Source organism: Eptatretus burgeri, chromosome 17 (assembly GCF_056783735.1).
Source record: "Eptatretus burgeri isolate ZD-2024b chromosome 17, Ebu_testis_v1, whole genome shotgun sequence".
Lineage (NCBI taxonomy): Eukaryota > Metazoa > Chordata > Myxini > Myxiniformes > Myxinidae > Eptatretus > Eptatretus burgeri.
In genome coordinates, this window is record NC_140977.1 from 39,345,495 (window position 1) to 39,369,996 (window position 24,502).

The 24,502-nt window shown below is 44.1% G+C and overlaps 1 protein-coding gene across 5 annotated transcripts in view; it reads right to left on the reverse strand.

The window, feature by feature from the left end:
• The window catches only part of GEMIN5 (gem nuclear organelle associated protein 5), a 68,716-nt gene that overhangs the window by 37,323 nt on the left and 6,891 nt on the right, over nucleotides 1-24,502 (reverse strand). For all 5 annotated transcript variants that reach the window (XM_085861465.1, XM_085861466.1, XM_085861464.1 and 2 more), the window contains exons 6-11: nucleotides 9,683-9,827; nucleotides 7,552-7,720; nucleotides 7,248-7,460; nucleotides 5,086-5,171; nucleotides 4,880-4,962; nucleotides 4,557-4,684 (exon numbers count right to left, since the gene is read on the reverse strand). In XM_085861465.1, coding sequence (XP_085717591.1) covers nucleotides 4,557-4,684; nucleotides 4,880-4,962; nucleotides 5,086-5,171; nucleotides 7,248-7,460; nucleotides 7,552-7,720; nucleotides 9,683-9,827 — 824 coding nt within the window. The remainder of the gene's footprint in view (nucleotides 1-4,556; nucleotides 4,685-4,879; nucleotides 4,963-5,085; nucleotides 5,172-7,247; nucleotides 7,461-7,551; nucleotides 7,721-9,682; nucleotides 9,828-24,502) is intronic.

Below are 24,502 nucleotides of genomic sequence, written 5' to 3' on the forward strand. Positions count from 1 at the left end.
GTCAGTCCGTACACACTTCAGTCATTGTTGCTGGAACCAAACAGACGATTTTGATGAAACTTGGCCACAAGCTTCATATCTAATGCCTAACGAAGGTGTATTGACTGCATCAAAATCTGCACTCAATAAGGGGGTCTACGGAGGGGGGGTTAACCCCCCCCCCAAAAAAATAAGTATTTCCTCTCCTCCGAAACTACACACACAATTTCGATGAAATTTGACCACAACATTCATCACCCATGATGTACCAATTTATCGACCACATCAAAATCTGCGCTTATTAAGGGGGTCTGGGGGGGGGCGTTTGACCCCCCCTCCCCAAAAGGTATTTGCTTTCTTCTCCAAAACTACACACACAATTTCCATGAAACTTGACCACAACCTTCATCACCAGTGAAGTACCAAAGTTTGTTCACGGCATTAAAAAGAATAAGAAAAAAAAATCAGGGTCGAGGGGGAGGGGTTTGCGGGGGGTTTGAGTGACTTGCTCTTGATCCAGGTGAGCTTCAAGATGTGCAGTCCAATTTTTTGGATAAGTATCCCAAAATAAATTCATAATTTATTTCTATAACTCATGCAGCTGAAATTAAGGGCATTGTAATTAATTTCAAAAACAAAAAGAGCACAGGTCATGATGGAATGAATAATGGCCTGGTTAAACATATATTTCCTGAAATAATAGTTCCTTTAACACATATATTTCATTTGCCTCTCACCTCTGGAGTTGTACCTGACAAAAAAAAAAAAAAAAAATCGCCAAAATTGTTCCTCTTCCTAAAAAGGGCGACTCTCATGAGGCATGCAATTACCGGCCAATTTCATGTTTAACAATTTTCTCTAAACTTCTTGAAAAAAATTACGTATATTCGAGTGATTAATTTTCTGAGTGTATCTAATGCTCCGTGTAATTCACAGTTTGGTTTCCGTAAGAAACACAACACCACACATGCTTTACGAACATTCGTCGATAAAGGGTTGTAAGTATGCCTGGTGTTGTGTTGGCTTCATGGTTAGGGTGGTGGGCTTGGGATCCTAGGATCCCGAGTTCAAACCCCACTCCGCTATTGAATCCCAGGTAAATATGCAGGTAATGGTAAATAAAGAAACACGGAAGCGGTTACAAAACCCGACCGTCTCGTGCTTCACGGCATTTGGGCTAATAAGGTCTATTTGTATTTACTGGGACTTTGCCCTCCGCCAGTTTGACCCAATTATTAATTCGTCTTCTCCCTTTTCTCATAATAAGGATGTGTTAGAAATTTGATGACAAAACCTGAAATAGTGAAAAAGTTATGACCTCGACACGCACACACACGATTGCAAAACCACGTCTCCACTGCTTGGCGGATGGGCTAAAAATACGTCATAGATACCATAGAAGTCTAATATTTTTTGTCTTCGCTTGCAAGTTTGTTTGCTAATCTGAGAGGCTTGTCAGACAGGTTTCATTTCAACATGCAATAATCATGATTCTCCCAATGCAATAGTCTTAACTTTTGACATTGAAGAGCAGTTTGTCGTTTGGAAAATTCCAAATTGCAAGAGGTGGCAAAATCGTGGTGTGGACAACATCAAGCACGACCAACCTTGAGGTTTTGTCAAAAATTACTAAAACTCAGAAAGTCCAGCGTTTCAGCCACAGGTAGTTTTCATTGATGGTACGTCGCATTGTCTTGTGGTTTGTTTGGTTTTTTTTAACTAATTTTTTTGCAGTTCTGTGAGAGCATATTTAAAAGCTGAACATGTACGGCCGATTGAGTCCTTGACCAAGGCCACGCTGTGCCTGAATTGTCGAAACTTCTGAGCCTTTTTGGTTTGACAGCAATTTGATTTAATTATACTTGCGCTTTCCCCACACTGCAGTTGTCACACTGTTTAAGTTTTTCTTTTGTGTGAAATATTGCTTCTTGCAGATACTTTGAATCCACCGTTAGATTGGTATTGACTAAGTTCGAGTTCAAGTTCAAGTTTATTTCCACGATCATCAATAAAATACAAAATGAGCAACTTAGACAAAAGGAATATGAATGTGAAGTGTTGTGGAGGAGTCCATGATAAAAGCCAGGCTTGTATTATATAGAACCCCATTTCATACATGTAAGTGAAATACATACATGTATGACATACACTTGGACTTATTGGAACAACACAGATTTAGAGTGAAAGAAGAAATACAGGAAAAAGAAGAAGAAGAAATACAGGCAAAAGAAGAGGGAGAAAGATGGGGAATGGGGAGAAGAGACAGAGAGACAGAAAGAGAGAGAGAGAGAGACAGAGAGAGACTGAGATGGCTAGAGCTCCAGTAAATACTCGTATAAATTTCACCATAATCATGAAATTATCTTACTTCGAACACTGGTGAACAGACTAAGATTATCTATGTGTCAACTCCATATTTATTCAATCGTACTAATTTCAATTTACGTTTAAATGAATAAGGGCCAGGAGTTGATTTCAGGTTCAAGTCGAATGAATTCCAAAATTTGGATTCCGCAAAAACTAACGTTTACTTTACAGAATTTGTTCTAACTTGTGGGATGTAGAGCCTCCTGGTTTGTCTTGTATCGTAACCATGGACTTGATCATTTTTGGTAAACAATTGCACAAAGTTATTTGGTAATTGTCTATCTAGCTGGAACATAAGGATTCCCAACCGATACATGTACAATTCGTTTATCTTTTAAATTTTGTTTTCAAGATATAAATTGTTTGAGATCGAGAGCCTTTGTTGCAAATAAATCTCACAACTCAGTTTTAAATCATTAAAATCTTATCGATCTACAACTTTAAGGAATTTCTCCAAGCAAGTAAACAATAATTCAGTTTTGACAAGATCAGAGTAGAATATAATGAGAAGTATTAATTTTGCGGATTTTTTTTTTTTTTTTACTTTTTGATGATGCCAGCACTTCTAGAAATAGTTTTGCAGAAGTTATTCACATGCATTGTCCATGACAAATTTTCATCAATTACAACACCAAGAAATGTGGTGGTCTTGCTACTTTAAACAAACATTTTTTGTGAATAAGAATGGATTCCAGAAGCATGGAAATTGTGTTACTAAAAACCATGTAGTTGGTTTTATTTAAATTCAATGAGAGCTTATCAGCCGTTATCCAATCAAACACACCTTTTAGTTGAGTATTGACTGTTTCAACTAGAATGTATAGATCTGGGTGAGCAAAAGAGATTTGAATAGTCAGCAAACAATATGAATGACAATACATTGGAGGATTGAAAGAAATCATTAATATAAGTTATGAACAACAGAGGCCCTGATATCGAGCCCTGTGGGACTCTACATGTGACCAGTTTATGGCTCGATTCACAATTATTTAACATAGCAAACTGTTTTCTATTTGTAAGGTCGTGCTCAAACCACTCCATGGTCAGGTTAGGTCAGGTATGGGAGCATGCGCCAGTGCAGCGCGTCACTGCGTCCACTCCAAGGCCTTGCCTCTCATTCCATAGTACGATAATGTATGCAGAAGAATGTTATGATTGATGGTATCAAAAGCCTTGGAGAAGTGAAGGAAAATACCGATGGTACGAGAATGATTTATTATCAATGGCACTTACAACCATCCATCCTTCCACTGGGACCATACCCTGTGCAGAGTGTTGGTGCTGCCTATGCAGTCTCCTTAGCTAATGGGCACAATCCTGGACGGGTCGCCACTCTGACAGGATACCAGCAAGCTGGCACTCATTTTGCCGACCTTGGAAGGATGACAGGCAGTCAACCTCACCTGGTATTAATTCAACAGATAAGTGGGATTTAAACTCAGAATCCAAGGATCCCAAGCCCACCACCCTTACCAATAAGCCAACACCAGGCATAATCATCCTTCGTGGTGTGGTTTTGATTCTGGTGGCTGCTTAGAAATCTGGCCCAAGATGAGATAGGCACCAAGAGGCCTACCTGCCGATTGGAATGCCACTCTGTCGCAGTGGAAACCCATCCAGGATTGTGTCCAATATCCAAGGAGACTGCTTAGGCAGCACCAACGCTCTACACAGAGTATGGTCCCAATGGATGGATGGATGGATGGATGGATGGAATGCCACTGGAACACCCCCAACAACCTCACTTGCATACTGTTATGGGTTCTCTACAACCTTTCCCACCTCTTCCTTTCTCCACTATGCTCCCAACCCTCCTCTCCATTCCCCATCTTTTTTCTATTTTTCAATTTTCCTTCTTGCATCCATATTATGTAGATGGCCCCCAAAATGCACACAATATGGCGAGTAAAGAGAACATGAAAATATTGTACAGTATTTTCTTTTTCCAAATATATTTAACAAAAAATTAATTTCAGTACACATATGGTACCTGTTCACAAACTGACTCTCAACGCCATCAGGGAATTTGGGAGGGGGACTACCTATAAAAATGGGAGCGTAGCACCTCCCAAAGGGCCACAAACCAAATAAAAAATGTGGCATTTTCACACCGAGAAACACCAAACCAAGATATGCAGGGTGTGGGAGGATTTACAGGCAGACAACTTCAGGCTCAGGTGTGAACAACAAACGGGTGCACAAATGCATACCTTCAAGTCACAAGCATCCTGGATGAGATTGTTAAGGTTTATGCCATCTGATTTGAGTTGTTGTGGGTTGTGCATGATCACCACTCCATCTCCCCCACAACTGTACAATGCAATCCATTGTGAATCCCCTGCATACAACACGAGTTCACTTGCCAACATTACATCACCAGCGAGCTATAACCCCCCACCCCCCCAGGTATAAAACCAGAGGAACTTCGATACATACTGATGTTGTGAGAACATAGATCTGGGTGAAGTGGGGATCATGTTACCCGCAAGACTGGGAACAAGGAAAGGGCAAGTTTGTGAGTGCATGACCACACCTGTGGTGTCAGAATGCAGAGCTGGACCCCAACTCAGTGCGTACACTGTTCGCTTATGATAGGTGTTCGATATCCGTGGTGGCCTGATGCAGGAGAACAGTGTTGTCGCAAAAAACATAAAAACAGATTAAACTTTAAACATCAGAGTGAAAGGATGATCCAACGTTGCATGGTCATGCAAAGTATAAAAAACTGAAGCAACAAACCTATTCGAGACCACGTCGTAGATGCCGACCTTTCCATCGTCGGTACCAAAGGCCAAGCATCCCTCACGGTTTGGATGCCAAGCAAGCTGTAAAGATTACCAACAGGAACAATCGTTTTATTTGAGGAAATAACAGGTAAACAGAGTTCACAGGACTTTGTCAACATTACTTTAACAAGGATGACCACACTGTGGTCACAATCTGCGACACAAAATATTTTTTTTTGCCTCCTTTGTCCACTCGACTCCCTCATCCTTGCTCATGTCCCACGTGTCTATGTGGTGAAAGCCGAGTATGACAATAAAAAACATCATTACCCATGGCTTAGGTTACATTCTCTAATCTATCTGATGAACCTTGTGCCGTGTCTGTCGCGTGTTCCCATGTGAATGAATAAGACGAGATAGATAAGATTCACAGTGATTCTGAACAGGGGATTTACTTCATATCAGTGACCTCAGTTTTGGTGTGTGTGTGTGTGTGTGTGTGTGTGTGTGTGTGTGTGTGTGTGTGTGTGTGTGTGTGTGTGTGTGTGTGTGTGTGTGCGTGCGTGCGTGCGTGCGTGTGCGTGTGTGTGTGCGCGCGCGCGCGCACGCTCCGCCTGGTGGAGGTATGCACTCTACCGAATGCCATTCTAGTTGATGTAATGTATTCACGTTGCTCGAGTGCATTTGCATGTGTTTTTGTAAGGGGCTAGCGAGTTATTGTCCAGGACATCTGCTCTTGCGGGCCTTGTTCCGGTCTAGTGCTGCATCTCCTTCTCTTCCTCTGTTCGTTCATTCCGCTGCTTGTGACCCCACTGTCAGCAGATTGTCTTTTACCCCTCTGTCACCTCTCTGCCATGAGGCTCAGTTTTAAACAAAAAGCAGGAATTGCATGACGACGAGTATTGGTTAACAGGTCGACAAAGAGAAATTCCCACAAAAATGATTACTTAATATATACATATTACTCTGAAATTTATAAAAATAAAAATATAATATACGTAGAATCTCGACAACATCCTTCCTCTGTGTCCACCTTACTCATTCCCTTACCCCTCTTTTTGATGTAAAACGCTTTTTTGGTGGAGATGACGTAAAACACAGTAATTTTTTGTCCAAGTACTGCAAAACGGAAGGTTTTTGAAAGTGCCAAAAAGCGATTTGTGTTCTATAGTGTTTGAGTATATGATAAAATTGAAATAAAATTAAGATTTTAAAGGTTACAGAATTTTTTTTTGAAGTTTACTGCCATTGATGCACCACCTTATTGAACACATTACATTAGTTCTTCATGCCTGTTGTTTGTGCCATCTATGATGTCCTTAAAAACAGTAAGTTTCCTCTTTGGAATGATTTTCAATTTTGCTTGACTGTCAGACAGGCAGACAAGAATTTTTATCTCACTCCTCTCTGCAAGGCTGGTGTTGGCTTAATGGTTTGGGTGGTCCTGAGTTCAAATCCCGCTCAGCTGTTGAATTAATACCAGGTGGGGTTAACTCGGCCTGTCATCCTTCCGAGGTCGGAAAAATAAGTGCCAGCATGCTGGTATACTGTGTCGGAGTGGCAACCCATCCAAGATTGTACCCAATAGCCACGGAGACTGCTTAAGCAGCACCAACGCTCTGGACCGAGTATGGTCCCAATCTTCTCCTCTACTCTCTGCGCATGTGCGATCAGGATAAATTAAGAGCCAAAGTATTGCTAAACTACAGGTTTATTTTCCAATTAATGTTCAAAATAAAACAAACATTCAATAAAAATTAAGTTGTTCCTCTTTCATAAACCGACTTTTGGAGACAGACAGACAGACACAAACAAAGTGAACCAATTGCTTAACCCCACTTTTTGATTCGTGTGCATGGGATAACAACATTTGATGATATCTTTAAAGTTCAATATACCGATACGAATAGACCATTTGTGTGAAACCACTTTTAACCCCTCGTTACTATTGTTGCAACAAGGAGGAATAAATAGATAAAAATTGAAGATTACACTTTATGAGCAACCAATTTTAACATCAAATAAAAATAATGCAAAATTTTTTTTTAAAAATTGAAAAATCAGTTTACTGGAGGGTGTCTGGTATTTCTGACGTTGGTGATCTTCGATGTTAAAAATGAAAAAGGCCTAAACGAGAGGAGAACCTTGGACTCTATAGGGGTTTGCAATGCGTACCGCAGTGACCTTGCTCCGAATTCCCTGCCAGAGTGAGCGCACACACAGAGCGTCCTGCGGAGCCAGTGTGTCCCAGACGCGCACGGTGCAATCGCCGACTCCAACTGCCAGGCAGCCGGGATCCACTGGCGAGATGGTCAGCGCATAAACAAACCCTCCCAATGATGGTAGGGTCCAGAGACAGGCAGGTTTGAGCAAGTCCCAGCAACGAATCTGCATGAACGAGTAATTGAGATTGATCACAAAAAGTCAAAAGTACCAACACAAGTAATGGGTAAGCCTCGTAGCTCTGAAACAATCTCACATCGCGGTCCATAGACGTAGAGAGCAACAGCTCACGAGCTGGCTCAGCTTGAAAACCAACGAGACCAAAGACGACACGCGTGTGTTGCTGTCCATCTGCAGCAGCTCCTCCAAGGATGGTGCTTGTAAACTTTCCATCTGCACTTAGATCCCACTGTAGCAACTCCCCTCTGTGTGATTGGGAAGAGGGTGGGGGCAGTGAGGAGAGCTGGGCAAAGCAAAAGCTGAGCTGCCGCTGACCATCAATACAATTACTGGTGTAAATTTTGACAAGCTTACTCTCTTATTAATTTATTTTAAATAAGGTAAGACTGATGGTGAGAGAGGATTGTATGTAGATCCTCCGGTATTATCACAATGCATTTGCACATCACTCAAAACAAAATGGCAAATTATAGTTATGGACCAAATAATTGTAGAATGCATGCAATCAGTTTTGAGAGGCAAATCGAGAAGATAAAACAAGCACACTCGGTGGTGTCATGGTTAGAGAGTGCACTCTGAGTCTGGGAAGTCCGTCGGTGCTCTGAACCCTGGCCGAGTCATCCCAAAGACAAAGACTGCTTCCTTGATTGACACAGCAACAGAAAATGAGCAAAACCATTGGTTGTCAATCATTGTGCAGGCTTGATGGGCCTCATGCACTGAAGTTACTTGGAAGGGAACTCGATTTTTAAAGGGATGTCTGGGGGATGGAGGTTAACACGATGAACGGATGAAGCACACGGGATGGATGTGGGGGTTGGCAGGGTCAAAAGTTTACCATTTCATAATTCGTAACAATTGCAAGGGCGATCCTACTTTGTTCCCCACGGTCATTACGTTGCCTTTTAGCCGTCTGTCTCCTCGCCCTTCCATGAGCCAAGATTCTAGACCCCCTCCCCCCCCCAACAAAAATCCCAAAAGTCCTGTCACCCCAAAGATAAGTACGCTACCTCTGTACCACCCCGTTGCACAATCAACTTCATAAATACCTTTGTCCGCTTAACTACCGACTTGAGCAAAGCAATCTCCACTATTATGCCTTCAGCGATTTCACAAAATGTATTTTTTACGTCACATGCAGATGGATGGTGCAAAGCACCTCCATGCATTACCATCAAACCAAATGACAAGCACATTAACAAAGCGGCGGACAATCTTTGCCCTCATTCAGTGATGACGTTAAAGAAGAAATACAGTACACTGGCCGTGCATACCAGTCGCTTCGCTGACGGATTTAATCAAAAGACAACATATTGCATGTCTGTGTGTGGATCTCACTGAAGATGTAAAATGAAGTGAAACACGTGAAAAAAAAGGATACTTCATCAACACGTAGTTGTTATTACCTCCGCCACCGAATGTGGACGGATTCGGACAAAACTTGGCGGATGAGTTGGGTAGGTGACAAGAACAAGCTGATTACATTTTGGTTCAGGTCTGGATCCAGATCCAGCCTATCAGTGGGATACAAAACTTAAACTGCTTAGCCTGGCGGAGGCATGCGCTCTACCGAGTGCCGTTCTCGTTCTGTTGTTGTTGCTGTCATAGCTGTGGTTGTTGTTGTTTGTGCCCTCCTTCCATATACTATTATATATTTACCTCCGGCACCGAATGTGGAAGGAGGTTATGTTTTCACCCGTGTGTGTGTGTGTGTGTGTGTGTGTGTGTGTGTGTGTGTGTGTGTGTGTGTGTGTGTGTGTGTGTGTGTGTGTGTGTGTGTGTGTGTGTGTGCGCAGGATATCTCAAAAAGTTGTGGATGGATTCAAATAAAATTTGGTGGGCAAGTTGGGTGTGAGAAAAGGATGAATTGATTCAATTTTAGTGAAGATCCGAATCTGGATACGAGAATAATTTAATAATTAAAGTGATTCTTCATCATTGAGAGAGGGGGGGGGGGCAAAAACGATGTAGTACTGTATAGCATGAAGTTTCAAAAATGTATTGGGCCTGATATGTTCTCGTGGATCAAGTATTACGTGGCGGAGGTATGCGCTTGATCGAGTGCCCTTCTAGTTAATATTTTTCCAAGAAGTAAATCAATTATTAGTTTTCCAAAAGTACCATTTTTGTTGTTCTTTGAAAGCAGGAATGCATTTGGATAAAGCATGACGGACACTTCTCCTTTTTAGTAAATGACACATACACACCCAAAAGAACTGCTGATTAAAGTTGTTGGAGAGTTCCGACACCAGTAAACGGATGTCCAAATCCTTTCTCGCTGGAATGATGATGCTTCCTGGTTCACAGGCTTTCCACGTCGTTTCAGGAAGGGGAGCTTCAGTGTAGCAATGCCTGGCAAACATGCGAATGAGATTTCTTACTCGAGAATACAAATCGCAAACCAAATCTTTGAGATGTTTGGTTGCTACATCAACCCCGAACAATGCAAAACATAAATACCATGCCGCTAAATGAGAAATGAAACCAGACTAAGTGACGTAATAGTTAGTGTCCACTTTGAGTCTGGGAGGTCTGTGGTTCAAACCCCCAGCCGAGTCATACCAGACTTTAAAAAAAAAATGGTACGTGCTACTTCCTCGCTTGACGATCTGCGTTTAGAAAGGACAGAGCACGGACAAACAACCCTAGGTTGGCAATCATTGAACAGGTTTGATGGACCTAATGTCCTCCTGCGTTGATATTTGTAAGGGAACTCGTATTTATTCCTTGTTTCTCTTGAATAGTGCTCAACACCATGCTCGTTTTTAATTCACATATTTCTACTGGAAAATAAATATTGCATTTAGTTGTTGTTTGTAGCCAGGAGGGGGGTGGGAGGATGTTGCAGGAGAACTGTCGAGCCGTCAAGTTGGGCTTCAAATCTCGACTCAGCTAAAGACTGTCATCCCGGTGTTTCACAGGCACGGTGATTCATCAATGTGCGTGCCGTCCCTTGGCAACTGCTACTTCAAGAAAAGAAGAGTAAAATTAGTTTAACCAACTTGTTGATTTATTCAAAACATTTGAGAGAGTAAACTTACCATGGATTAGGTATGGAGATAGTTTCAGGCTTATGAACAAAGTACAGGCTGTCCACAAAGCCTCGTTCTGGTTTAATTTATTTTACGACAACCAAATTAAAAGATATACAATGATTTGTTGTTGTTTTTTTTTTGCATTTTGTCAGATAATTAATAAAGTTTCTTGTGTTTTTGAGTACACCTGAACATGTGAACGTTTAATGGCCCCCAAAGCGTCTTGACAGCAAAGAAAAAAAAAATTGGGAGGATTGAGGCAGACCAGCCTTGCATTGCCCACCCTATTGCCGACACACCACGTGGGTTCAATTTTTTCAAAACTTGATGGTATCAAATGAAACTTCAGGAAGGACACCTTCAGTATGCCCTGAGTAATCCCTGAAAGTTTCAACCTCCTACGTGATGTCAAATTTTCTAGGAAGAGTAGATGAAGCATACCACAACATACAAACATACTGTTACGGCTGTGGAAATTCGCAAACCACCATTCAGGTCCCGTAGGTGAGATAACTCAAAGCACATGTGTAGTTAGCCCCAAACCCGTTGTTTAGAGGGAATTTATGCGATTCATTCGGGCTGCGACGCTTTGAGATAGCCGTTTTTCTGTTCTATCTTTATTTTGAACCAACCACATCTCAACCGCCATAACCATCAAACCACCACCGATAAACCCTCCACCACCCTCACCTCTCTCCTTCTACTGCCATTCCCGCACCATCTGTGAACACTGAGCGTCGGGCTGTCTTGGGCTCGTTCAAGATACGCACCGAGCCGTGAGTGCAAATTGCGGCCTTTCCGAGGGAGAATTCGGATCAAGAATGCTGCACGCCCACTTCTGATCCGTCCAATCAGCAAGCGCGGAGCAGCTTGGCCCCACCTCCAGGCGCGTCCATGTGAAATCGAAATATGCAAATTATAGGATCAGGGGAGGTTCACGCCCACTTTTCCTCCGTCCAATGGGCGAGCGTGGCTCCGCCCCTGAGCTCATCCTGATCCGGAAATTTGCATATTGGTTCTCCTGCCGGTCTATAAAAACGCCGAGCGCAAGGCAAATCGTAGCAGAGTCAGTTTTGGTGGCAGAGAGGTTTAGAGAGCAGAGAGTTTTGGCAGAGAGTGAGAGTTTTGGTAAGAGAGTCATCGGGCGGAGTGTGGCAGAGTGGAGTCGGGTGGCGAAGGCATCGAGTTGGGTTCTGCAGTCGGCTGAGGAGAGTTGGGGGAAGAGGCCAAGGAGCTCGGGTCCGAGGCGAGAAGGACGGCGGTCGGCGACGAGGTCGCGGTGGGAGATCGTTCGTCACGGGGCCTAAGCCAGCCAGCCATTCTCCCTCCCCCAGAGCATCAACAATTCCCCCTTTTCCACCGCACTGAGATAGTGCAACCAAGGGGGCCCCGTTCCCACCCCACTCCAAACGTCGTGCCAACGAAACCCGCGAAGGAGCAAGGAGTCGGGGCACAGCCACGCGGCCACGTCTGCGGCTCGCCGCCAACGCGCCACGAGGACGCGGGTAGGACCCACCCGGTCTCGCGGACCTGGCCGCTCCTTCAGGTCCTGTGCACATATTGGCCTACAGGCCCGTCTGCCCCCTTGTCTATGAGGGTGGCTTCTTTCCTTTGCTTTTGAGTAAATGTGTGTCGGCGCCGTGTCTTGTAAAGTAGAGCTGTGTAAGTGTTGCCGTGTGTACGCGTATTCGGTTGTAACTCTGCGTCGTTGTTTCTTTTGTTTTCCTGATATAGGTGCATTCTGACTGTTTGGCTGTATATGTGTGCTTTCCGTGTGTCGCGTAATAAATGTGCATTGGGTAAACTGTTTTCCCGTTTCGCTTCGTCTTTTCTTTATGGACCCTCCATCCTGCTTCACGTAAAAGGGTTCGTAGTGGGCTTAAAATGCCCGATAATTAAATCGGAACCGTCGAGGCCGTTGATAACACCGCTCAGTTATCCCGATAGCACGGAATGGACCGCTTAAGCGGTTCGTGTCCGGAGTCGGCCTGCGGTGAGGTACGATCGCCCGGTCGACCATCCGCGCAGGTACTTCGGTAGATCGAATTTGGCAAGCAACCCTATCCTGCGCGGGTGGGCAATTGGCACGGTCGTGGTGGGGTTAAACCCCCACCCGTGACTAGCTCCCAGCGTTGTTCCAAGAGGGTCACGACAGAATTGTCCGTTCCGGTGGGTGAGGCGGCCGCCATTTGAGTCTAGCGGCCGATCGCACGCCGGCGGGCGCGAATTCGCAACAATACTGTCGTGTCCACGTCGGTGAAGTTAATGTCCCACCCTTGACCCAGTTGTGGTGGATGGGACGGTTAACACCGACCTGGATCGTAAGCCGAACAATTTCCCTTGGAGGCGAACAGCAATAATCCTTCGAGATTATGGCGTGCGCTGGACGGAAGACGGCGGAACATATATCAGAGGCATTCACCAGGACCGAAGTATAAGGGTTTATACTTGAACCCACAATGAATAGACAATCATAATAGATCTTACAAATGAAGGTCTAATGAACATCAATCAAATATTTATAATGGAAATACATCAAAGCATGAGAACAAAAATAAATCAAAACATGAGGTAATGAAACGTGCAGGAACTAAAGCCTACATTTGAGATGTCTTCACGCAGACACAAAAACAGACAAACTCGTACAGCGGCTAAGCACCAGAATCTTTCAGTTTTTGCAGAAAGCATGAAACTTTGCACAGGGATACTACTACCCCTAGTGATCGTTAAAAAAAAAATGGACCCCAAAAGTCCGTACCCCCTAGTGGCGGCCATCTTGACTTTAAATATGGCTGCCATTTTAATTTGACTTTTTGTTATAACTTCAAAATGAAACCAGATACGAAAGTTATTTTAAAGGTCTAACCCTACATTTTCAGGATCAAGGAACTCATTTAAGTCATTTCCATGCAAACCTGATGTCGGCCATTTTGAAATTCAAGATGGCGGCCACCAAATCGGAAAATATTGAATATCTCCGTTGTTAATCATGAGAGAAACATAATTCAAACAGCAATTCCAATGTTTCCAGTGTCAATCAACCAGACGGCATCTTTTTCAAGGGCATCAGATGCATCAAATACCATGCAGTAAGAGGTATGTCTGATTATCTCATACTTGATTCCAATATGGGTAAGAAAGTGAAAAAGGTCAATATTCCATATATCAGTTTAATGCAAACAACTCCTGAATCTATCATTCATTTCAGACCATACCTAGATCATTTTAGGAACAAACCTCGACACCTGGTCAAGGATGCCAGAGATTAATTAAATGAACCCCTATAGATGCCCCCTAGTGGCAGAAAAATCACAACCATGCCACCGATATAGGTTTTTCTGGCTTCTCATTGTCAACGATGATGCAGTTACCTTAATTTTCCTGTGAAGACAGTTATACTTAATAACAAGTGCCACCACATTTGCACAGGGCAGTGCAAACTGGCTTTATTGTGGAATTTGTTCTATAACATTTGCAGTTCCCTCTGCAGGACGTAGTACACTTGCATGCAATAAGCTCGAGGCAAGCTTTCTTGGCAATAGGTAGAACTGTCCACTTAGGCCTGAAATTGTCCTGATCGGTCTCCCAGCTCCAGTCAGACGGACTGGGAACTGTTGGCAGCTGTTCAAGGCATTGTCCCCAGATATGTCTGGCTTGATATACTGATCTCCTTGTGTGCTCCTCGAGGGCTGCCTTTGTAGGCGGAATGTTATTAAGGGTTATTGACATTCTGGAAAACAGTGTCATTCTTGCAGTGTTCATATTAACATCATCACTGGTACGACAGTACAGGAGCACAACAAAGCGTTCAAGTTTTTCCATGATATACTCCGGTAGAATTGGTGACACTGGTGATGACAAGAATTCAAAACACTCAGTGATCTCTAGCCACGCATGCCAGGTATTCCACGCAGACTTCTTGCCATTATTTGCAAAGGAGGATGTCGTGTCACATCCTGAGAAAGCATGAAAAAAGGGCAAACCTTTTGCCATTTGAGGGCAAATTGCTGTTGCTATCTCATGCACGGGAATGTATTGGAATTCCTTTCCTGTTCCAAACGCTATCCATTGTTTTTCAAGGTTTTCCAAGTTCTGAAAATGAGCCACAGGCAAAACAACAACGTCCGTGTCAACGGGCCTGATCATCACATCTTTAAAACCAGAATTCAGGGCATCTTTCACATGAAGTAGAATCCTGGTGTCAGCCTCCTCATGTGAGCAAGACTATAGTCCATCCCAGTTGTGGTTCACATTAGAGCTGACAACCGACTCATGAACAGTGGATATGGTAGCCCTGTCACCAGTGTCCTTTGACTTTGACTTTGTGTCTCTCTGTCTCTGTCTCTGTCTCTGTCTCTCTCTCTCTCTGTCTCTCAGCACCTAGGAACTGGAAGAGTTCATCCTTGTCGTCATCATTGCTAAGGAAGTTTTTTCCAATTGCCTGGCAGCTTCACATTTGGAGACGCACGTCTACAAGCCCCTGTCCCTCTATTTTCTCTTGCTGCAAGCTTCAAAGTGTTTCTCCGATAAACATCCCAAACAATAGACTCGAAGACACCTTTCGAGCTCTGAAACTACATATGGTACAAATACCTCCCTGGCATATTCCCCAAAGGTCCTGGATTCTCTAACTGGCAGAAAGTTCACCACTGCAGCACCATCAAGTATTCTTACTTCAGCAGTTGGCGTATTCAAGTAGGCTGATTTTCTGCTAGATTGAAGACATCTGAGATGATCAGATTTCTTTCCTTGCCTAAGTTTCCCTGCTGTAGATAATGATGGTGGAAATTTCTGATTCTCGTGCTTGAAAAATTCCTCTAGATTTCCTTCTCTTGACTGGCTACCTATGTACAATCGAGCAAACAAAGAACAGTCACTCTTGAGTTCAGAGATTTTCTGTTTATCCTTCGATTGGGCCGCCTTATTCGGTTGACTGAATAGTGGAAATGTGTTCCTTGATATTGGTGCACTGACTGGCGTTTCATTTTTTAAGAGCCTGTCCTCAACGAAAGTGCTGTACTGCTTTTCTGCTGTTGTTGAAACTATCCAACAGTCATCGGCATCCTTTCCTGGGTGTGTAATGTAAGCAAATCCTTACTACGATCAAGAAATGGATTTCCTAATTCTTCTAAGGGAGAGACAAGACCACAAACATCTTTAAAAAAGGATTTCTGAGAACTATGGGTTTGTTCGTGATGCTTGTCATCAGCATCGTTACCATCATTGGGATCAAAATGTTCTTCAAATTCAGCTATTATGGCTGACAACTGAGGGCCAGCCACCATCCATCTACGTAGGGCACCAGAGTTTTCGGTGAGGCCGATGGCACCCCCATCACCTTTCACACGTGCATTCAGATGTTGATGGGCTTGGTCAAGTCCTATGGCAGAGAATGAATGTCCTGTTTTACTTGAAGTAAAGGCACCACGCATGAACTGCTCATAAACATCTGGACATCTTTGGTGAAGAGTGGTCATGTCACGTAGGTGCACAGCAACCCATCTAGCATAGTGTACATGATCCATTGCAAAGAACCATGGGGCCAATTTAGCCAAGGACTCTGTGTATAACTCGAAATCACACGTCTGAAGTGCTCTAATGAAAGCAAGCAATGTTAACTCAAGATCAAGTACCAAGCTCCAAAATCTGAACATGGGATGGCCAAGACACATCTCCTCACACCACGCTGTAAAAGCCACTTCAGAAACACGATCATTGGTATCAGAATTTTATTTGTCCTTCATAAACGCTCGTCTTTGAAGAATGTAGAGAGATGCAGCAGTGACTTGATGAGTGAGCCCTCCTGGTCTGAGCCACATGTGACGCAGGAATGAAGCTAGCAGCTGTTCCTTCACTGGCAACTTCTGCTTGTGCAATAGCATTACACCAGCCACTCCCCTCAAGGAGATTCCCAATCATTTTCAGGCCAGCCATTTCAATGTGGAGAGGGCCAAGCATTACCACATACTTGTCCTCACCATACAACTCTGGCAACTTCCATTGGATTTGCTTTCCTATCACATATAGAGGCTGGTTGTCAATTGTCAATCGCATTGTCAATACCGGGATCTGTCCTGGATTAAGAAGCTGGGTCGCTGATTTGTTTGTCTTCATACAGTGCATGATCATGGCAAAGGAATGCGACGGATCCCTAAACATAGGCATCAGGGCATACGTTCAAGGGAATTATGCCAAGTTCTTTGAATTTCACTACGTTTGTTTCAAATGATTGAAAACCTGTTCCAGTCCCTTCGACATGACCTCGTCCTCGTCCTCGCCAGGGCTGTGAAAGTGATTTGGATGTTGTCCTCCGACAAAGAATGCACAAGGTCCAGTCCATTGGTGGCCTCTGGACTTCAGCTACATCACTTGGTTTAACGAGCTGGAACTGTTTCTCCATCAGTCACACCATGTCATTGCAATCTGAAAATAAAGAACTTTTATTTAGTAATGTTATCTCAATGTTTTCACTTATTTCAATGCTAAATTTGTGCCATATGCCTTGAGATGCCAATTTTCTCACAACAAAGGCATGAAACAAAGAATAAGAAATGAACAAATATTATATAGACACATCATATCCTGTGTTTAGAGCAGTATAATACAACAAATATAAGACGAAATGCCATATTTTGGTGGCCATATTTACAGAGATGCCAACTTTTGGAAATCAGAATTAGGGAGGATTTGCAACCGACACCAAATAATGTGCGCTAAGCGCACATCTCGAGCGCGGAGCGCTCGACCCTTGCGGCGGGGTCCAGGGCCCGCCTTAGGGCCCTGGAAGCTCTGGGGTTCTAGACGCTCTCTAGTGTCCTCTGAGCCCTATTTTGGAGCATTTAACATGTTAAGAATTCCCACTTTTTGAACAAAAAAAGGGGAAAATTGTGCACTTTTTAATGTTACATGTATGTTAATATTAGTAAGTTAGGGGACAATCAAAGATTAACAAAAAGCACAAAAGAAGCAATATTTTTCTTACCTTACTGGCTGGTACTACTGCTGCTTGCTTTTTCCATGGCAGCTTTGCTGAGTGACAGCTGTGTGGCTCTTTTAGCCCTTCTGATTATGTCTTTGCTGTATTCTCTCTGGTAGCAAGGGGTGCTATGAGCTAGTTTTTCAATTAAGAGAGCTTCCAGGGTTTTGACACTCAAATTGGGACGAAATTCAGTCTGATTCTTCCGTACAAGACTGAGTGCCCGCTCACATGATGCGTTCGAATGAGGAATGACCAAGATTCCCTTCATCACTTTGCTCAAATTAGGATACTTCTTGGCACCAGTGCAGGGATCTGTGAGCTGTGAAATCCGATGCCACTGCTCATCCACTCTCACTGTCTCAGTAGCAATTGTAGCTATGGAGGCGTCTGCCTGGTAGTGAGCGAATTCACTCTCAAGACTGTCTATGTCACTATCACCGCCACTGAACAGACAGGGGAATTTCTTGATGAAAAACTCCACACAGTCAAACCCCACTTCTTGGTGTAGCTTAACATCCAGCACCTGAGCATGCTTGGCTAATTCATCATCTAGCGGCCAGGTTTTGAAGATGTAATTGCAGGCTTTCACATAATATGAGCGAACTGCACTGAAGAAACCTTGGATGTCTGACTCACTCAGAGTGAAGGTGGATTTCTTGAGACTCCTTTGTTCCCTTATATACAGTTTGGCATCGTTCCCAATCATGAGGTCCTCATCATTCTTCTGATGATTTCTGTCAGAGAAGGGTACATTTACCAGAGGAACCGATGACACCGATGGTTTCAAAAACCGTACGAAGATATCTTTCAGAAGACCATTCAATTCTCCGTGCAGGAGATGAATACAGGGTTCGTCTCTTTGGAGCAGAAGATTCCCCTTCTCAAAAAGCTTGTTAGCATATCGAAGGAAGAAACAATAGAGTTTTGTTTGTGGACACAAGAACATCCTGTTGACACGTTTTTCTCTAGATTCCTGCACAGTGTTTGAGGAAGATGCGCTTTTAGTTGTAGAACTCGTAGTACACTTAGCCGCAGGGAGATCACACTTGCGTTTACTGCCAGCAGAAGAGGTCAGACTCGTAGTACCAGATCCAATTTTACGTTTGAGGAGAGAGCTTGAGGTAGGTGCAGCCAAGGAAGAAGACCTCTGATTCTAAGGTTTTGCTGAGCTTCTATCAAGTGATTTGGCAAAAGCAGAACTTAACTTGGGTCCTTCTTTGCCTGTAGATGGGACTATCACAGTCTTTCTCGACTCTGAAGGGATCTGCTTTGAAGATGAACGTGATGAAGGGCCGGTGATGCTACCTGCTCTCAGCATTGGTTTTGGTGCTGTCCCTGCTGTCTTCTTCGCAGCAGATACTGCAGTGGTAGTGGTGAATGCTGCTCCACTAGTGCTTGATCCTGCAGTGCCAGTACTGGCAGTAGATACAGTGCCGTCCTTGTTGCTCGTTGTTAGAGTCTTGGCTACAGTTGGTTGCATTTTTCTTCGTACTTCTTCTTTGAAGAAGAGGCGAAGTGGCTCCCACTGTTCAATCAGCCTGTCTAGGCACTGACCAAGGGACAGCCACCTTGTTGCGACATGCTTCAGAATCTTGTGTGTCGGGGCATCACAGAGTTCTTGCAGTGCTTTCACTCCTTTGACGCGTTTACTACTTTTGTCCAAGTAGTAGTAAATATCGATGAGAAAGTCATCTAATTCAATGGGTAAGGCCTGAGCCGCCTTCTTGGCCGTATTGTGCATCATATGGCAAGGGCATCCCATGATGTAGCACTCTGGATTTTGTTTGTGGATATAAGCAGCGACTCCTTTGTGCTTGCCCACCATGACAGAGGCATTATCAGCACAGAAGGAAACACAATTTCCCCACGGAATTTTCCTGTCACTGAACTCATGATCAAGCAGTTTGAAAATGTTTTCTCCAGTGGAATCTTGTTTGCACGCAGGCAAACTTAGCAAACCTTGCTTCACAATCCCAGCACTGTTGTCATAGTACGAAATCAGGACAGGATATAGCTGGGCCTCACCACTGTCATTGCTACCGTCTGTAGCTAGGCTAAATGGAGCTGGTCTAGCAATATCGGCAATAGATGAAGCAGTAACATTTGACAACTCACCAATTATTGCTGAAGTTTTTGTTCTTGCACATCCATACTTTGAAGCAACTTTTGAATCTGGAAACATCTTTTGAAATAGGGGTCCAGCATGATCTGAGACTGATATGGGCAAGTTATGTTCCACAATAAATCCACTAAAGAGAAGTTCCGCTCGGGTAACATCCTCTTCCTCGCTTGTCCCTTGTTTGGTGAAATAATTCAGAAGTGTACCGGTACTCGTGCTCGAAGATCTCTCCTTTGCAATGTCTGTGTGCCGTTTGCTTCCAACGTGCTTCCGAATATCATCGCGACCTCCGTGCTCAACTGAAATATCAACGCTGCATACTGTACAATACGCATGATGAATTCCTCTTTCAGACTTTCGAATACACGGGCATTGGAGACTGTATTCGGTCTTGTACTTCTGAGACCATTTCTTGGTCTTCGTAAGCTTCTTTTCTGCCATTTCGTAATCAACATCGAGGGCTTGAAGCATCGGTAACTTCGAAGTCGATGTTCCACAGCTGCAGCGCGACTCGTAGAACTCTAGCGGCTGTTAAACACCGCACGGTGGTCGCGACCGCCGGGCTGGTACGGGGCCCAGCTGCATGCAGTGAGCGTATCGCATGCATATACACTGTGCATACATACCGCATGCACTGTATTGCACACATACCGCATGCATTAAATCTCAGTGCATGATCGCATAAGCGAGATCCAGACCCAATGTTTCGCTGCTCCTCATTTTAATTTGCAATTTTTTACGTACAATTTGGTAGCAGCGAACGTTATGGAGTTACCACATGCTATACGTAGCAGACGATGCTTTTCATTCAATTCTCATACTAGTACATTCTGATTAGTGAACAGTGCAAAAATATCAAAATTTCGGGAGGATAAGGATAGTGATCGTAAGGGCGGGAGTTTGGGTGAATTTTCGGAAGCCTCCCGATGAAATCGGGAGGGTTGGCATCTGTGTATTTATAATCAAGATGGTGGCCAATAGGGGGCACGGATTTTTGGGGTCCATTTTTTTTTTAAGATCCCCAGGGGTAGTAGTATCCCTGTGCAAAGTTTCATGCTTTCTGCAAAAACTGAACGATTCTGGTGAAAATCCTGGCTTAGCCGCTAAACTAAAAGAGAAAGATAAAACAAAAGAAAATCCTCCCTTTATTCTGGCACTTTGCTGTGTGTCGAGAGATGATCTTTTGGGAGCCTGGTAGTCGAACTGCGTAGCCAGTGCGAGAAACCGCACCCAAAATGGCACCAAGCCGCTCTCTGCGATCACATATGTGAGGTACTTCGCACGGAGGGTGTTCCTTCATTAAGGGACCAGAAGCCACCGTGCCATCTCTTTTCACAATCAAACTTGCCACACCGTTCCGCTCGAATCCCGAGGTTCACACCGGGTCTGCTCACAACAATGGCAGGCACCTTCCTCCTCGATGGTAGAACGGGATAATGCTGAGTTATCGCTGAGAGACGCCCCTTATTCTTCTCTCTCCTCATAAACGTGCACGCTTTACGACTCAGCCGAACAGCCAACGACCAGCATCCTATTCTAGCATTCAAACAACTTCGACCCAGCACGAACATGAGAATCGCACAGCGTTCTTCACCATGTCGAGGAGAAGCCAGAGCACGAGATCCTCCGTCTCAACTATCTCCTCTTTGATCGTGCTCTCTCGCCAACGTTACACCGACCAATTATAAGCCTCAGGGGCGTGGTTTGCTGGTACGAAACCAGAAAGGCAGGGTTTTTTGCCTGCTCGGAAATGTTTGGCTCTGTTGTTGTTGTTGTTGTTGTTGTTGTTGTTGTTGTTGTTGTTGTTGTTATAAGAATGCAATTATTTTATTGCTGACTTGTAAATGCAAAAACGAAGGAAAATCACATACTGGGAGAAATTAGCCTTAAACCCTACCTAGTTAACACAACCCCCCCGCCCCCAGGTGTGGTGACACGTGACAATCTTTGGCTGACAGTTTCCCCTACTTAATTTACATTGAAATGTCTTGCCCATCCATGGAACATACTAAACTATACAATCCTACCTTTGCTATGAAATTCCTCAATCTACCCCACAAACATGACAATACTTTCCCTCCATTATATATATCTTCTCTTCTTCTTCTTCTTCTTCTCTTGGGTAGCTCCCATTAGGGGTCACCACAGCGGATCAACCGTCTCCATTTCGCTCTGTCCTCCACATCTTCCATTGACACTCCAACCACCCGCATGTCCGCCCTCACCGTATCCATGAACCTCTTCTTTGGCCTTCCTCTTCTCCTTCTGCCTGGCGGCTCCAGCTTCAACATCCTTCTCCCGATATACTCCGCTTCCCCCCTGTGCACATGTCTAAACCATCTCAATCTTGCCTCTCTCACTTTGTCTCCAAACCGTCCTACCTGTGCTGTCCCTCTAATATACTCATTCCTTATCCTGTCCATCCTCGTCACTCCCAACGAGAATCGCAGCATCTTTTACTCTGCCACCTCCAGCTCCGCTTCCTGTCTTTTTGTTAGCGCCACCGCCTCCAAACCATCCAACATAGCTGGTCTCACTACCGTCTTATATACTTTCCCCTTCACTCTTGCAGCTACCCTTCTGTCTCAAATCACTCCTGCAACTCTTCTCCACCGACTCCATCCTGCCTGCACTCTCTTTTTCACTTCTCTCCCACACTCACCGTTACTTTGGACAGTTGATCCCAAGTATTTAAACCCATCCACCTTCCCCAGCTCAACTCCTTGCAACCGCACCATACCACCACCCTCCCTCTCATTTACGCACATGTACTCCGTCTTACTCCTACTGACTAACATTCCCCTTCTCTCCAGTGCGTACCTCCACCGCTCGAGGCTCGCCTCAGCCTGCTCCCTACTCTCCCTACAGATCATGATGTCATCCGCGAACATCATAGTCCATGGAGACTCCAGTCTGATCTCGTCCGTCAACCTGTCCATCACCATTGCAAACAGGAAAGGGCTCAGAGTCGATCCTTGGTGCAATCCCACTTTAACCTTAAACCGGTCCGTCATTCCTACCGCACACCTCACCGCTGTCACACTGTCCTCGTACATATCCTGCACGATCCTCACATACTTCTCCACCACTCCCGACTTCCTCATACAATGCCACAACTCCTCTCTTGGCACCCTATCAAAAGCTTTCTCTAATCCACAAACACACAATGTAACTCCTTCTGGCCTTCCCTATACTTCTCCATCAACATTCTCAAAGCAAACATCGCATCAGTGGTGCTCTTTCCTGGCATAAACCCATATTGCTGCTCACAGATCATCACCTCTCCTCTCAACCGAGCTTCCACTACTCTTTCCCACAACTTCATGGTGTGGCTTAACAACTTTATCCCTCTGTAATTTCCACAGCTCTGCACATCACCCTTATTCTTGAAAATCGGAACCAGTACACTTAATCTCCACTCCTCCGGCATCCTCTCACTTTCCAAGACTTTATTAAACAATCTGGTTAACAACCCCACTGCCATCTCTCCTAAGCACTTCCATGCCTCCACTGGTATACCATCTGGGCCAACCGCCTTTCCACTTTTCATCTTCTTCTTCATAGCAGTCCTCACTTCATCCTTACTGATCCACCCCACTTCCAGATTCACTATCTCCACCTCTTCCAACCTTCTCTCTCTCTCATTTTCTTCATTCATCAGCTCCTCAAAGTACTCCATCCACCTTCTCAACACACTCTCCTCACTCGTCAGCACATTCCCATTTGCGTCCTTTATCACCCTAACCTGCAGGATATCCTTCCCAGCTCGGTCCCTCTGTCTTGCCAATCGGTATAAATCCTTTTCCCCTTCTTTTGTATCCAACTTCTCATACAGCTCGTCATATGCCTTTTCCACCTCTCTTTTTGTCTTTCGCCGCCACTCCTTGTACTCCTGCCTACTTTCTTCATCTCTCTGACTATCCCACTTCCTTTTTCGCCAACCCCTTCTTCCTTATACTTTCCTGTACTTCCTCGTTCCACCACCAAGTCTCCTTATCTTCCTTCCTCTGTCCAGATGTCACACCAAGTACCTTCCTAGCGATCTCCCTCACCACTTCTGCTGTCGTTGCCCAATCATCCCACCCATCTTTACCACCATCCAACGCCTGTCTCACCTCCTCCCTAAATTTCACGCAACAGTCTTCCTCCTTCAGCTTCCACCATCTGGTCCTTGGTTCAGCCCTCAATCTCTTCCTCAACCTCACCTCTAAAGTCATCCTCCAATGTAAATATTATATATATATATATATATATATATATATGTCCATCCATTGAGTGCATCCATTGAGTGCACTCTGTGCACTGCTTCAGCAGTCTCCTTGGTTATTGGGCACAATCCTGGACGGGTCGCCACTCTGACACGGGATAACAGGATACCAGCAAGCTGGTACTCATTTTGCCGACCTCAGAAGGATGACAGGCTGAGTCAACCCCACCTGGTATTAATTCAACAGCCAAGCAGGATTTGAACTCAGGACTCTAGGATCCCAAACCGACCACTATAGCTATGAAGCCAACACCAAGCAAAATATTATATATACTAGACGACTTGTGAACCCATTGGGTTCCCGTTGTGACAGCGGTTGATAAAAAAAAACTCATTAAAAAAAAAAGAAGAAAAAAAGATAGCTCCAGCAAACTATACCACTGAGGTTTTCTGCATTGATCAAATTCTCCCAAAGAGGACTTGACTGAATCGGGAATTGATTTTTTAGTAATTTTTTTCGTTGCCCAATTTTAACGAAACTTGATACTGCACACTGTAGGAGAATGGTGAGTAAGGTGGGCTGAAAATTTTTGCGCTATCGTGTACCTTTATAGCTGTATTTCGGGAACATACATGACAGTTTTATATATATATATATATATATATATATATATATATATATATATA